This window comes from Rhinatrema bivittatum, chromosome 14 (assembly GCF_901001135.1).
Source record: "Rhinatrema bivittatum chromosome 14, aRhiBiv1.1, whole genome shotgun sequence".
In the NCBI taxonomy this organism is placed as follows: Eukaryota; Metazoa; Chordata; class Amphibia; order Gymnophiona; family Rhinatrematidae; genus Rhinatrema; species Rhinatrema bivittatum.
Window position 1 is genome coordinate 37,093,576 of NC_042628.1, and position 13,882 is coordinate 37,107,457.

Here is a 13,882-nt window from a genome sequence, read left to right on the forward strand (position 1 = left end):
AATGGACGCTCCATTTTACGAGCATCCATTTTCCAAACCTTTGCACAGATATGGGCTAAGAAAATGGATGTTCGTAAAATTAAGCGTCCGTTTTCCAAACCCGCTGACAGCCACCTCTCCTGGGCTTCCGCTGCTAAGGAGGCGCTAGGGGCGCCTTTGTCTGTAGAACCTCCTCTTTAAACACAACTCCTCATTTAAATACTTTATCACATGCCCAGGAGAGGAGGCTGGGCACGCGTTAGGAAAGCGGGCGCTCAACACTCAGCGCCCGTTTTCCGTGCGACCTTATTGTATTGGCCTGTATGTGTGGTGCAAACCTAACAATACCCATTCCTCAGAAAACACCATCCCAACAGTAAAGTACGAGGGTAGTAGCATCATGTTGTGGGGTTGCTTTTCCTCAGCAGGGTCTGGGCATCTTGTTAAAACTGAAGGATGGATGGATGGTGCAACATACAGGGAGATACTGCAAGACAACCTGCTTCAGTCTGCTAAAAAACTAAAAACTTGGAAGAAAATTCACCTTTCAGCAGGACAATGAACCCAAGCACAAGGCCAAAGAAACTAGTCCTGGGGGAATTCTGCACTACTATAGCGCGCAGAATTTTGCGGGCCCCAGCGTGCCGCGAGCAGAGCCCAACCCTCTCATGGCGAAGATGGAGCAGACCCTGGTGTGCTGCGAGTGCAGGCTGTCCCGCTTGTGGCGAAGGTGAAGCAGGCCCCAATGAGTGTGAGTCTATGTATGTGTGTGTGTAAGACTGAGTCTGGGGGGGGGGGGGGGTGAGAGAGAGGGAACCTATGTGAGGAAATTGTGAAGGAGTGTGTATGTGTGTGAGAGATTGGGAGCTGGTGTGTGTGAAAAAGGGACTATTTGTATGTGAGAGTGCATGTTTGTTTGTGAGAGGGAGCCAGTGTGAAGCGACGTGTGTGTGTGAGAGAGAGAGCCAGTGTGAAGGTGTATGGGTGGGAGAGCGCGCGAGAGAACACTTGTATGAGCATTAGAGAAAGGGAGTGTGTCTGACAGAGAAAGAGAAAAAGAGCCTGTGTGAGGGGCAATACTTAGAGAGGGGTCAAACTCTGGGAGTGGAGATAGAGTGGAAGGGATTGTGCCTAGAAGTGGAGGGAAGAGATAGTGGCAGGTGGAGGAGTTGGGGTTTAAGAGGGCAAAGTGAAGAGACTGTTCAGGGGAGTAAGGAGAGAGGATGGAAGAGGCACTCTTACATGAATTTCTAGGGAAATTCTGCTCAAAATATTTTAAACTCTGCATCTTTAAGCAATATTTTTTTTCTGTATTACATTTTAAGTTACTTAAAGACTGACATATATAGTGTGTTATTTTGACCAATATAAAGTATGCAGAATTTTACAATTGTTTGCGCAGAATTCCCCCAGGAGTAAAGCAACACAGGAGTGGATGAACGAGAAAAAGGTGAATGTCTACAATTGCCAAGCCAGATCTCAATCCAACTGAGAATCTGTGGCACTATTTGAAAATTGCAGTCCATTAGCATCATCCAACCCACTGAACAAACTGGAACAATGGGCAAATATCACTCCCAAATGGTGTGTAAAGCTGGTAGAAATTTACCCCAACAGACTTAAAGCTGTTATTGCAGCAAAAAGTGGTTCTAGCAAGTACCAATCTGAAGGGGTTGAATACTTACGGAAGCAGCATTTTATTTTAGAAATAATGCAGAGAAATAATGAATTGTGACTTTAAAAATTTACATTAACAGCATATTAGTGAGAGGACAGCATGATGGTGGCATAGAAGAGGTCAAGTTTGCTTGCTGCTCCTGCTTAGGATACCACATACCTGTTTCTTCCGAAATGCCATTGAAAAGAAAGGAAGACAGAGGATCTTCCCCCGGACTCCTCTTCTTTATCAGGGCAGCAAGTTATTACAGCTTATACGACCTCATCAGCAGCTTTTCAGGATGCTGAGGACTCTCATGTACCTTGCAGCGAGGGAGCACCGCAAGTGCCAGCAGATGAGGCTTCCTTTAGCCTGCAGCTCCTGGCCTCCCTGGCACAGAGAGGTGATCGGTGGAAGGGCCGCTCTTTCGAACCTTGCCGCTTTTGTTGGATTTGAAGCCTCCTACTGTGGTCAGCGAGGAAGCAGACAGGAAACCCTTCCCTAGCCTCTGCCACAACTGGTTTGTCGAATATAGATCCGGTGGTCAAGTCTCCCTTATCTGGTACTCCCTGGGAGGCTCACTCTTCCATTGCACCCAGAGGTGGTGACTCTTGAGGCTATTTGGGACTTGGTCACTGGTTTTGGGAATTCCTTCAAAGTTCTTAACAATAAGATAGAACTTTTCTCTTCCAATTGTCATCAAAAATCAGAACTCCAGGAGCAAGTGACTAATTAACCAAGATATGTTCATTCAATGCAAGAGTTTAATGGTGAGAGATCGCAATGCCATTTCCAGGCGCATTGAGTTTTTGGAGAACAATGTGAGACATTTAAATCTATGTCTCCTGAATTTCCTCAAAGTTTTAGATGAAACTCCGTATGTCACTCTACAGAGCTACTTTCAGGTTTTCCGTTTTGCAGCAGAGCACATGCCTGCTATAAACGTGGTTTTTTTTCTTCCAAAAAGATTTCCTGCTGTTTTTAATATGGACATTCAAGCTAACTTGACCAATTTTCTTTAAGATTCCACTTTGGAAGTTTTGGATAGGAATACCCTATTGGTTTATTTTATTTCTTCTTCCGTAAATTTTCTGTGGCCTTTTATGGTCAAAATGTTAAGATATTTCCAGACCTTGCTCAAGCTACTTAAGTTAAGAGGAAGGGCTTTCTTGCCTTAAGACAAGCAACTGTAACCTTAGGTTTTTCCTTTACACTTTGCTATTCATGTAAATGCATTGTCAAGAGAGATAATGAGTGTTTTACCTCCTTTCAACCTGAGCAGTTGAAATCCTTTATAGAGGCCCATAAGTTGGTAGCCTCTTCCCCTATGCTTCAGTAGTAATGCAATCATGAATGTATAACATAACTGCTGTTTATAACTATGTTAAGCAATATGAAAGAAACGGCTTACGTATAAGCTCCCTTTAATTTCTTTTGCCTTCTCCAGCATTTATTTACTGCTAGGAAGTAGAAGAATATATTGTATACCATTTCTTTTATTCAGTATTTTTTTCTTTCTTCTTCGAGATCAATGTAGAATACTATATGTTTCTGTTTCAAAGATTTTTTTTCACTGTTTCATTATTGAAAATTAAGGAAAAAAAAAAAGAATTAAGAGCATACTAGTTTGCAATAAATATACTGTCTGGAACAATCTGTACAATTGTCATTTGTAATCCACACAAACATGCTGATTTTTTAGGGGATAAGCCACTGTATATACAGACATATATATATGCACATATGTAAACAAAATTATGTTTGTATATAGCTATGTGTGCAAATGTGTACTTCCACATGCATACACAGGCATATGCGCGCAAACACACACGTGCATATAAGTGCATGCATATATGCGTACATGCATATCTATATATATCATCTATCTAGGCTTATTTAAATATTCCTACAAATCTTAAAATCGCACATACCAGGAGTTTGCATACCACAAAAGGAAAATATTCAAAGCATTATGGATCGTAAAACCCAGAAAATCAAAAAATGCTAAAGTAGTGTCCTTTATATAAATGTCCCTGTAAATTCAATCCAAATGGACTAATTATGCTTTATTAAGGTCAAATTTGACTATTTTTATCATACAGACTGCAATTTGGAATGAATATACAAGGATATTTATATAAAGGAAACCACTTCAGCACTTTTTGATTTTCTGAGTTTTACGATTCATAATATTTTGAATATTTTCCTTTTGTGATATGCAAATTCCTGGTATGAATAATTTTAAGATTTGTAGATATAAATATTTAAATAAGGATATATATTAATAAAGAAGTAACAAAAAACATCTTTTGTAAGAACTGCTGTGCATTAGTACTGCTTTTCTCTACGTATATATATATATATATATATATACATACACACACACACACATACACAATTTATAAGTTATTGTTTTTACTGTAACTTTTTTTTATTATGCATATACCTTTTGTTCACTGCCCCGAACTATTGAAGGCGCAGGCTATAAATTCTTTTAAATACACATACACACTTTTATAATTGTACATACATACACATCCTTTTATTTTATAAATTCACATAGCCACACACACACAGCTTCTAATCTGTATAAAGTAGCATACAAATGATTATCTGAAAAGTAGCGGCATTTGTTTAATCACCAGCATGTGAAACTCAGCTCTGTGTCTATGTGGTAAATTTAAAGAGCACCATTATTTTTGTGAAAATCATTTTCTCCTATACTGATTTATAAAGAAAGTATAGTATAATGGAAGTTGCATGGCATGCACTCCCTACCACCAACCAATAAGACAAATACATAGTAGCACCCGCAAACTTCACTGAAATATGAAATCTATAAACCCATCTGCATAATAGCTATATGATCTCCTATTTGGATGCTACTATCTATTCAAACAGCAAATAAGAGAAAAAGTTACACGAAAACCATATCTACCACATACTTGCAAAATGTCACGTTGGATGCAATTACAATCTTTTTACAAAACTGTCAAGCTCCAGTCTAACACACTTAACATCCCTTCAAATCTTTCTACTACCACTGAAATGAAACGATTACTGAACTCAATGCACCAGCATCACTGCAGCTGGTGTTTTACCGAGTTTTAAAACATTTAAATACTATTTACTAAAACTAATCATTAAAAAAATTGATATGTGTTTGAAAAATTTTAGTACAGAAGGTAGTAGGCTTGCAATTACACCTTGCATGCCAGAGTGATAGAACATTGATACCACTTTTTTTTTTTTAATTGAAATACATGAATTCATCTTCAGAGTACCTGCTGATAAAAATGGATGTAAAACATTTCAACCTGTCCAGCATGATGGTTCAGTGGTGGTAATGTACACTATGTGGATGACCTGGATTCAATTCCAAGCCCCACTTTCCACATATCAAGCCAGCACAGACTAGGAGTGATGCAAAGGCAGCATTTATGGCCCAATAAATAAAACAAAAAGGAGATGGTTATTGCATACCAGTAAGGTGGGCATGCAGCAGGATCCAAAAGGAAGCTGCAGATATCAAGGGGGGGAGGGGGAGGGAAGGAATTAAATAAAAAAAAAAAAAGAGAGCGAAAGCCCCAGGCAAGTACAAACCAAGGTTCATGGTACAGCAGTCCCAATGGGGGATGGTTCAAATTAAAATGAAAGCCCAAAGAGCAGGAGGAAACTGCTGGGCCAAAAAATACCCCTTTACCTTAAGTTATGTTGGTTTTAACTTGTTGTTTAATCTAAAAGCAATACAAAGTATTCTAATTCTGCATGCTATACAAATTTTGGAAAAAAAAAAACCTGACTGCTACCATTACTTGCACATGTCCGATAATACTGCTGACCTTAATATACACTTTACTTGCCCTGTGAGTTAAGGTACCTTTAAACATACCCACCCCTTAATAAACAGCACCTTGAGGAGAATAAGATCTGCTGTCTGACAAAGCTTCCACAGTATTTCTGAAACTATACACTATATAGAGTCCACCATACACATACAATAGTGCAATGTGTAACAAACATTCCCAAGGATGCAAACTATTCCCTCACACAGTCCAACTCTCATGTAAGAACGTTCACTGAAAAAATGGACAATAACATCTGACTGCTTCAACACACATGGCATCTGATGAGAACGGATGCTGCAGAAGATACAGGAAGACATGGTCAAATACTGAAGGAAAGCTAAAAGTCTATTTCCAAATAAACATCTCTGTTTTAATATTTATGGCTACATTATTTTATGGGTCAAAACAGTTACATTTCTTGCAGACATCAACCTACTGCTCAAAGTTAATTAATATTCTATTATAGCCCAATGCTAGCAATTCTGTACGGTTATTACAAGATTATGTTGCTATATTTTAATTTGTTACTGAAACTAAAATATTGTTGGGGGAGGATTAAGAGTTTTTTTGTGTATCCAAAATAACCATTCTGCAAACGTAAACACGAATGACAGACATGTTTGAATTCAGTCGATCAGCTTTCCAGCAAGAACTGACCTACTAGGAAGGGGGTAACAAAATAAAAAGAAAAAGGCAGTTCAAAAACCCACCAGAACCTGGCATAGGCTCTGATCTATGTGATAAAGAGGGACAATTCAGGAAAACTGGCTTTAGATACTCTCCTTCTGGGGTTTGGGCAACAATACCTTTTCCTTTTGCGCTGCTGCTGGCGGCGGCGGCGGAGGATGCCAAGGAATCCTTTCTTAATCTCTTACTCTGAGGTCTGACGCTGGACCTCAGAAAATGATGCTGGTCCTGGGTCTGCGAAGGCTGCACAGGTGAAGCTGCCTGCTCCAGGTCTTTGGTGGAGGAACCGGAGGGAGAAGTCCCCTTCTCTTCTTTCTTTGTGGGGTGTCTGCTGCTGCTGCTTCGGTCGTCAGCCTCTCCGCCTGCTCCTTGCAGAGGCTCCTCGTCCCCCGCTGCTCTTTTGCCCAGCCTTTTCACCCCTTCATCCCCGCTGCCGTCGCCCAGCTTCACTGTCATCCTGTGGGGAAAGGACAAATCAAACCCATCACGCGGGGCAAAGCAAGCGAGACAAGGAGATAAAAGCAGGGGAGTAAGAAGTTAAGAGGCAGAAATTCTTTTCAACATGGCCGCCGTTGTTTGTGACAAATCCCCTTTCGCTGTCCCGACAAAACAACCTGTGCAAAATTCCTCTTAAACTCCTTCAAAATCCGCCTCCCCGACCTCGCGGAAGGGCGAGGACGGAGCCCCGGCTCTCCCTGGACCGCGCTGGGGGCCTTTCCTACCCGCATTTTCGGCCGGTTTCCGTCATTTTGCCCGAAAACCGAGCCCGAGCGCTTCGCGTTTAGCGCTCTCGGAAAAACCCAAAACGACATGATAAATTGGGAGCTAGCCGTGCCCCCGCAAGAAAGGCTCCCAAAAGTGCTCCGAGCGACGCCAGCCTACCCATTTTGCAGTGCCTCGGAGCCGGGGGCTGCCTTCTTTCTCCTCACCATGGATCCGAGGTGTTTCGAGCCCTGCTTTGGGGTAAATTGAGCATATTCCTGACGGCGAGAGCAGCCCTGCGTTTCTGTCTCTCCTGCTCTAGCTCGCCGACTCTCTGGGGCTGGACTCGCCAGGCTCGCAAGCCAAGCTCTCCAAGGCTCCCCCAAAAAGGCACCTCGCCTTCAACTGGCCACCGCACCGGAGCGGAACATCGCACACACGCCAAAACAAGTGCAAAATGAGCACGAGGCTTTCCTCTTTCCAGCCCACCATTACACTTGCGGATGCGCGCCAAGATTTCTAGGCTAAAATCGCAGAAAGGGAAGGGGGCTCTTTGCATTTCGGCTTCCCAGTTGAACTTTGCTTGCTACGTCATCAACTTCCAGCATTTCAGAAAGATAAGTTTCATTAAAAAATAAATAAATAAAAACAAATGCCCACATCAAGAGAAAGGGCGAAACATTATTTTGCATGTTATCGCAACACGTACAATAAAATTATACTCTATATGTGCGTTGTATCGGTTATCAATGAAATGATTTATATCGGTTTGCTGCCATACATTCAACGCCCACTGAAAATGCTCCACATCATCTTCAGATACATTAATTCAAAAACTGTCCTATTTTACAGGGCACAGAATATACTACAATGAGCACAAATTATTAAAGATGTATAAGAAGTTATTTTAGTCACATGGACTTAATCTTTTTTTCTTGTGTACTCTCAATGTAAAAATATACATGAGTATATTAAGTCATCTGACAGATAAACACGTTTAAACTTGTAAGAATTAATATTATAGTCCTGGTCTGTGAATATTATGGCAAACAACAAAAACAAAAGCACAAGTGTGTGAAGAAACTATTACATAATACTTTCATTAAAAAAAATTTAAATGAACGCTGATGCAATATTCCCTACTATAGTATAGTGAAAAGCGGTTTAATTCAGCATTACATGTTAGCGGTTGATTCAGGACCTCTAGTCTTCATTTATCAGAGCATTAATGCTATCAAAAATAACAATTCAACAAATTCTACCACAAACTAATGCATTAAGCTTACATAAAAAAGTAAACCCACCGTAGAAATAGAAAAAAAATAGTACAAAGAAGCTATTTATATCTATATGTTTTAAATTTAATGCAAAAGAGAATTGTGGCACTACCTAGTATTTGATATTTTGTATTATTTAGTTAACATACGACTAGTTAGTAAAAGATTACAAAATTAATTTACCCTACAAAACAACTTAAGACATACATTCAAGGGTCATTCACACTGCTAAAAGATTTTCATTATATTAAAGTACACACAAAATGGATTGTCAATTGTACTAATATTGTTTTGTGATAACAGTACCATGGAAATCTGAAACACTTTTGTGATGAGGAGAAAGTACAAATGGGGATCACAAAACAAGAGAACAAATCTGATGAAGATGCAAAGATGTCATCAAAACAAAGCAATTTGTTCATCACAATAAAGCGAAAAATCAATTCCTAGCATCAATCTTTCAGAGGAAGCTCCATAAGGTTAATGAAAATAAACTAGTGTCAAATGCAAGGACATGACAGACTTCCTCCCAACGAAATCCCATCACATTCTCCATGTGGTCCGCTTCCAAAATCATTTATTTATTATCCTTGTGCTTGCTAATACCCACATAAAACAAAACAGATAGGAGCCTTTTCCATATATTCTTTCAATTCACACCAACCGTCCTCAGAGACATCTTGCTTGTTCTCCACATTCATGAAATTATTTAGGGAGAAAGATCTATATATTACATGAACGACTGGACAAGTGATATGAGACTGTAACCCCATCCATCATAACGCCTAAAGCTTTCCTCTCTACAGTCTCGCAAAACATCTCAATCCAAACCCCTCACCACAAACATGAGAAATTTCCAGCCTTTGCAGAAATACATTTTTATAACTTTCATTGATTTCACGGTAACGCGAGCTCGGATTTGCAGCACCAGTAATTCTCTTTTCTCTCTCAAGCCCGCTCTCCGGCGGCTTCCCGCATTGCAGTTAAATCTCGGCTCCATACCTTATTCATCAATGCTCCGCGCGGGGCAGGTTCTGCGGCCCCGGGCCTGCAACGGCCTCCGTCCCTCGCTCTACAGTGATAGATCCTTTGCCCGGCAACAACGCCAGCACCTTGAGAACAGGAAGCACACCCGAGTCGCGAGAAAAAGGCACGTCCACGTACAAAACACATGCAGATCGTTTCAGCCTTCCAAGGCCAATTCTTATTTCGTTTCCCTTCTCTGCTTTCTCTCGCGCTCTTCCTTCCTTCTTAAATCCCACTAGGCCCAGGCAGCTCCCTATTCTCCCAGCTCAGATCCGGAGTTTGGCGGCACAAGCAGAAGCGACAGCTGAGTTCGAGGACCGCCCACAACACCCGTCACAAACAAACCTTTTCATTGGCTGGAGCCGCGCTGACGCATGAGCAAAACAGACAGGAAGCGCCCAACAAGAGGGCGAGATTACAGTAACGTCAACCATTCAGAGAACGTCGCGGTGCTTGACGCGCTCCTTAACCATGGGTTCCGGGGGAGGGTCAGCTCTTAAAAATATTGCTGGAGGGAGCTGGGCTTTATTGGACCGGTCTGGGACGGAGACTGAAAGAATCAGGGGCGGGCAGTACAGTAATTGATAGCACAGGGTACCGGTCCTACTAATTACTTGGCCAATCTGAGTGACCGGGGATCGACGACTAGAGAGAAGGGACTAATTGAGAGAAAAGTGTTGAGGTTGAATCTGAGGGGTGCGGGGTGCAGATAAAGTTTGAACCGTATCTCTCCGCTTTCCATCCATGCTAATCAGAGTAAAAATTAACGCCGACCCCAGTCTCGCATCTTCGTCCCTTGTTTGCCCACCTCCAACTATGACTATTTCCTTCTCCTGAGCGGAAGATTCGGGACTCGCCGCTCTTCTTCGGGGGGAGGGATTTCGCTCGACTGTTGTCAGGGGAAACGTGAAGCGACGCGGCCTGAGGGAGGCTGCCGCCCCGGAGCTGTGGGAGGTTCAGTCGGAAGCGGACTTTCAGGGAGGTAAGAGGCGAATGTGAGGAAAGCAGACCGCGGCGGCTAGCGGGAGAAGCCCCCTGTGCCCGGAGACGCCTGGAAAACAGGCCGCGAGCGAAGAGGGTTTGTCGTGTCCTGAGCTAGCGGTGGCGAGCGTTCCGCGCCTTAGCTTGCGAATCAGCGCCGGGAGAGGATGGAGCGAAGGTAGGAGGTGCTGGGAAGGGAAATTAGAGAAGACTGGTCGGATAGCAGAGGGTAAAAGATGCGAGGAAGGGTCGATGTGCTGAGGAGGAAACATGGTAGGAAGTGTGGGAGCTGTGCTGGAGATTTGCAAGGATTATGCTTGGTGTTAGTGTGCAGGCCCTGATTGAGATGGTGGTGACTCTCGGGGCAGAGACTTAAACCCATGCTTTTTCTGTGAAGGAGAGAACATCGAATTCTTCACAACTTGAAGAAATTAGTACATTTTCTTTTCTGGCAAGCCATAAATTAAACTAGACTTTTTTTTTTGTCTTTATTTTTAATTCTGGGTTTCCTTTCCTTCCAGATTCATTTGAGAGCTGTCTTAGCTTTGTACTTTAATTATTGATGGGGGAGGCCAAGGCATACTTCTCTTTTAAAAACATCTGGGTTGTAAAGGTGGCACCTTCATTGGGGTATACTAACCCTAATAAGTACATCATTCAAACGAAGCTTTAGTAGTATCATAGAAATGACGGTAGAAGAAGACCAAACGGCCCATTTAGTCTGTCCAGCAAGCCTCACACTTTTTTTTTTCTCATACTTATCTGTTAGTCTTGGCTCTTAGTAACCTTTTGGTTCTATTTCCCTTCCACCCCCATTATTAACGTAGAGAGCAGTGTTGGAACTGCATCTAAGTGAAATATCTAGCTTAATTAGTTAGGGGTAGTAACCTCTGCAATAAGCAAGCTACACCCATGCTTATTTGTTTACCCAGACTATGTAATTCAGTCCTTGTTGGTTGTTGTCTGTATATAGATCCACTTTTCTTCTTACCCCCTGCCGTTGAAGCAGAGAGTTATCCTGGATATGCATTGAAAGTGAAGTATCAGGCTTTCTCCCCTGCCGTTGAAGCAGAGAGCTATGCTGTTGAAAGTGAAGTATCAGGCTTATTTGGTTTGTATCAATCTTACATTGCTGAATTGCCAAATTATAACTGTTGAAAGTCACTCATTAGTGATTTAACAGGTTGAAAAGTATGCATAGACAACCACCATAACAGTGTGTTGTACGTCCCTCTAGCTACTCTGTTTAAGCCTAATTCTGTTGTGGCCAGTTCAGAGGCAAGTGCTATACACTGCCATGTGAAAGATTCTGGTTTGATTCCCTGACCAGGCTTCTACTCTCCTGTTTGGGCTGGAGATGCTGCAGAGGCAGTATTCACAGCTCCTGCGAGGAAGGAGTCTTAGCTATCACTCAATGGTGATGCTTACTGGTCAGATGCAGGATTCATGTAAGCCAAGTTCCAGAGGAAGCTATGAGTTTTGGCCATGGATTGTTGCTGTAATGGCTGGGTTGAGTTTTCTCTTAGACCAGGGGTGGCCAACTCTGGCCTTCAAATGCCACAAACAGGTCTGTTTTTAGGATATTCATAGTGAATATGCATGAGATAAATTTGTACATGTTCTCTCCATTGTATACAAGTCTCTCATGCATATTGCAGATATCCTGAAAACTAGGCCTTTGTGTGGCTATGGAGGACCGAATGTGGTCACCCTTGCCATAGACAATGGGAGAAAAGTCTTACAGAATCAAGTCCTTAATTCAAGAACAGTGAGGGCAGGCTTATATCTTAAATGTAGAGGTCCTGATTGGTAGCACAAAGCCCATCTGAATTTGTGTCTTTTCAATGTGTTTAGCTTGAAAGAATACACTAGAATTACAGTTACTGAATTTAGAGTGACAACATCCAGGTGTATTACATTTTGTTTAACAAACTGAAGGAATATACAGTATATATTTCACAATGAGGAAACTAAAGTCTTTATTTACAGGGATTCAAAATTCCCCCAAGATTTAATTGCCAGGAATAAAAAGCACTTGCCATATTACACCGCCGGCCCAATGTGAGAGAGGAGGAGAGTGATAGGAGTATAGCGCCAGTACAAATCTTTTTTGATGAGTGTACACCCCACATCTGAGTAGCCCTCTCATTCTTCTCCTCTACTTCCCATTCTGTCCTTCCTTCGTATACTCCAGGTGTAGTCCTCTTTCCTCCAGTCTAGATTTAGCTACTCTATGGTAGGGGGGGGAGGGGAAAGGAAATTTTCTCCCTGAGATCTAGCTGACTAATTCATTAGCACAACCCTTAATGACTTATGTATACCTCTACAAGAGAAGAAGGAGAAATGGTATATAACAAGCATTCATATACCTCAACAGTATAAATATTGCACACAAATCCCCTTTTCACTGAAAAAAGGATTGGATCAAGAAGAGGTCTGTGATGTAAGGTTCAAAAAAGGGTAGACTCAGGAATAGCATATGGAAATATTCTCAGAAAGTGTGCTGGACTATGGAATATCTTCCAAGTGGAGATGATGAATGTCAAAATTAGAATTTTAAAAAGTATGGGATATAATTAAGAAGATCCTTAAATGTGAGGGTAAAGCTGAAGATCAAATATAATTTGTGTTATTGCATTAGGAATGGGAAGATTTGTGGTTCTTATCTGCTGTAATTTTTTTATATTCCATCTAACCATGGCTTTGAATTGTCAACAAAGATGCTCAGGGATTCTGCAGAAAGGGAGGTGAGAAGGGCCTGTCTGTCTTACTCCTGTGGGGAAAAGGAAGAAAGAATGCACTGAGGGGAGAAAATGGATTTCCTAGAGTAACATATAATGGGGCAGATTTTTAAAAAGTACGCGCACCTGCCGTAAGCAAGAGTACGCCGGATTTTAATAGGTACGCGCGTAGCCGCGCACATCTTTTAAAATCCGGGGTCGGCGCGCGGAAGGCTGTGCAAAATCGGCAGCCTGCACATACCGAGCCGCGCAGCCTACCTCTGTTCCCTCCGAAGCCGCTCCGAAATCGGAGGGAAGCGCACACAATTTTACACAGCACCTCATCATCTTCTCCTCCTGAGCATTCTCTTTTGATTCCTTCTAGCCTCTGTCTTTTCCGCAAGCTTAGTGAGATGTGAAAAACATGCACTGAGCAATAGCAGAAAAGGTGCTTTGGCAGCCACGTTAAGTAACCGAGCTGGCTGCCCGCACCACACTGATTTCTCCATTCTCTTGCAGTTGCATATAGATGGAGCTGGTCCATTATGATAGTTTAATGTGTATCTCTATTCCGCCCCCTCTCTTATTTTAAAATTTGGAAGAGAGATCGGTGAGGTTTTCAGTGCTTTTCTATCTGTCATCTCCATGTCCACACTGTCTTTTTGGTAGAGTTTGGTGTGCCACACAAGATTTTTGTTAATGGAAATGTACCTTGGGCTTGAAAAGGTTGGGGAGCACTGGCCTAGTGATTAGAGCAGCAGGCTGCAAACCATGGAAGCCAAGGTTCAAATCCTGCTTGTGATCTTGGGCAAGTCACTTCACCTTCCATTGCCTCAGGTACACTCTTAGGGCCCTGTTTACTTAGCATTTTTCCCATAGACACAAAATGGGGGAAAATCTTCAGTAAAACACTTCCTAAGATTGTAATCCTTCTGAGAACAAGGGAATACCTATGGTACCTGAATGTAATCCGCTTTGAAATAATGAAATTTCAGATTGTGTAAC

The 13,882-nt window shown here is 42.0% G+C and overlaps 2 protein-coding genes across 9 annotated transcripts in view; one reads left to right on the top strand and one right to left on the bottom strand.

Moving 5' to 3' along the window:
- CRAMP1 (cramped chromatin regulator homolog 1) overlaps positions 1-9,652 on the bottom strand; it is a 165,681-nt gene extending 156,029 nt beyond the window's left edge. For 2 of the 5 annotated variants that reach the window (XM_029577422.1, XM_029577419.1), the window contains exons 1-2: positions 9,522-9,652; positions 6,291-6,628 (exon numbers count right to left, since the gene is read on the bottom strand). In XM_029577422.1, the coding sequence (XP_029433282.1) occupies positions 6,291-6,628; positions 9,522-9,610 (427 nt within the window). In that variant the 5' untranslated portion in view covers positions 9,611-9,652. Of the gene's footprint in view, positions 1-6,290; positions 6,629-7,053; positions 7,340-9,152; positions 9,484-9,521 lie in introns of those variants that run through there. The other 3 variants (XM_029577424.1, XM_029577423.1, XM_029577420.1) reach the window with 3 other exon arrangements.
- The window catches only part of IFT140 (intraflagellar transport 140), a 298,079-nt gene continuing 293,830 nt past the window's right edge, over positions 9,634-13,882 (top strand). The window contains exon 1 of one of the 4 annotated variants that reach the window (XM_029577418.1): positions 9,634-10,335. The gene's annotated coding sequence lies outside the window, so the exon portion shown is untranslated. The remainder of the gene's footprint in view (positions 10,336-13,882) is intronic. The other 3 variants (XM_029577414.1, XM_029577415.1, XM_029577417.1) reach the window with 3 other exon arrangements.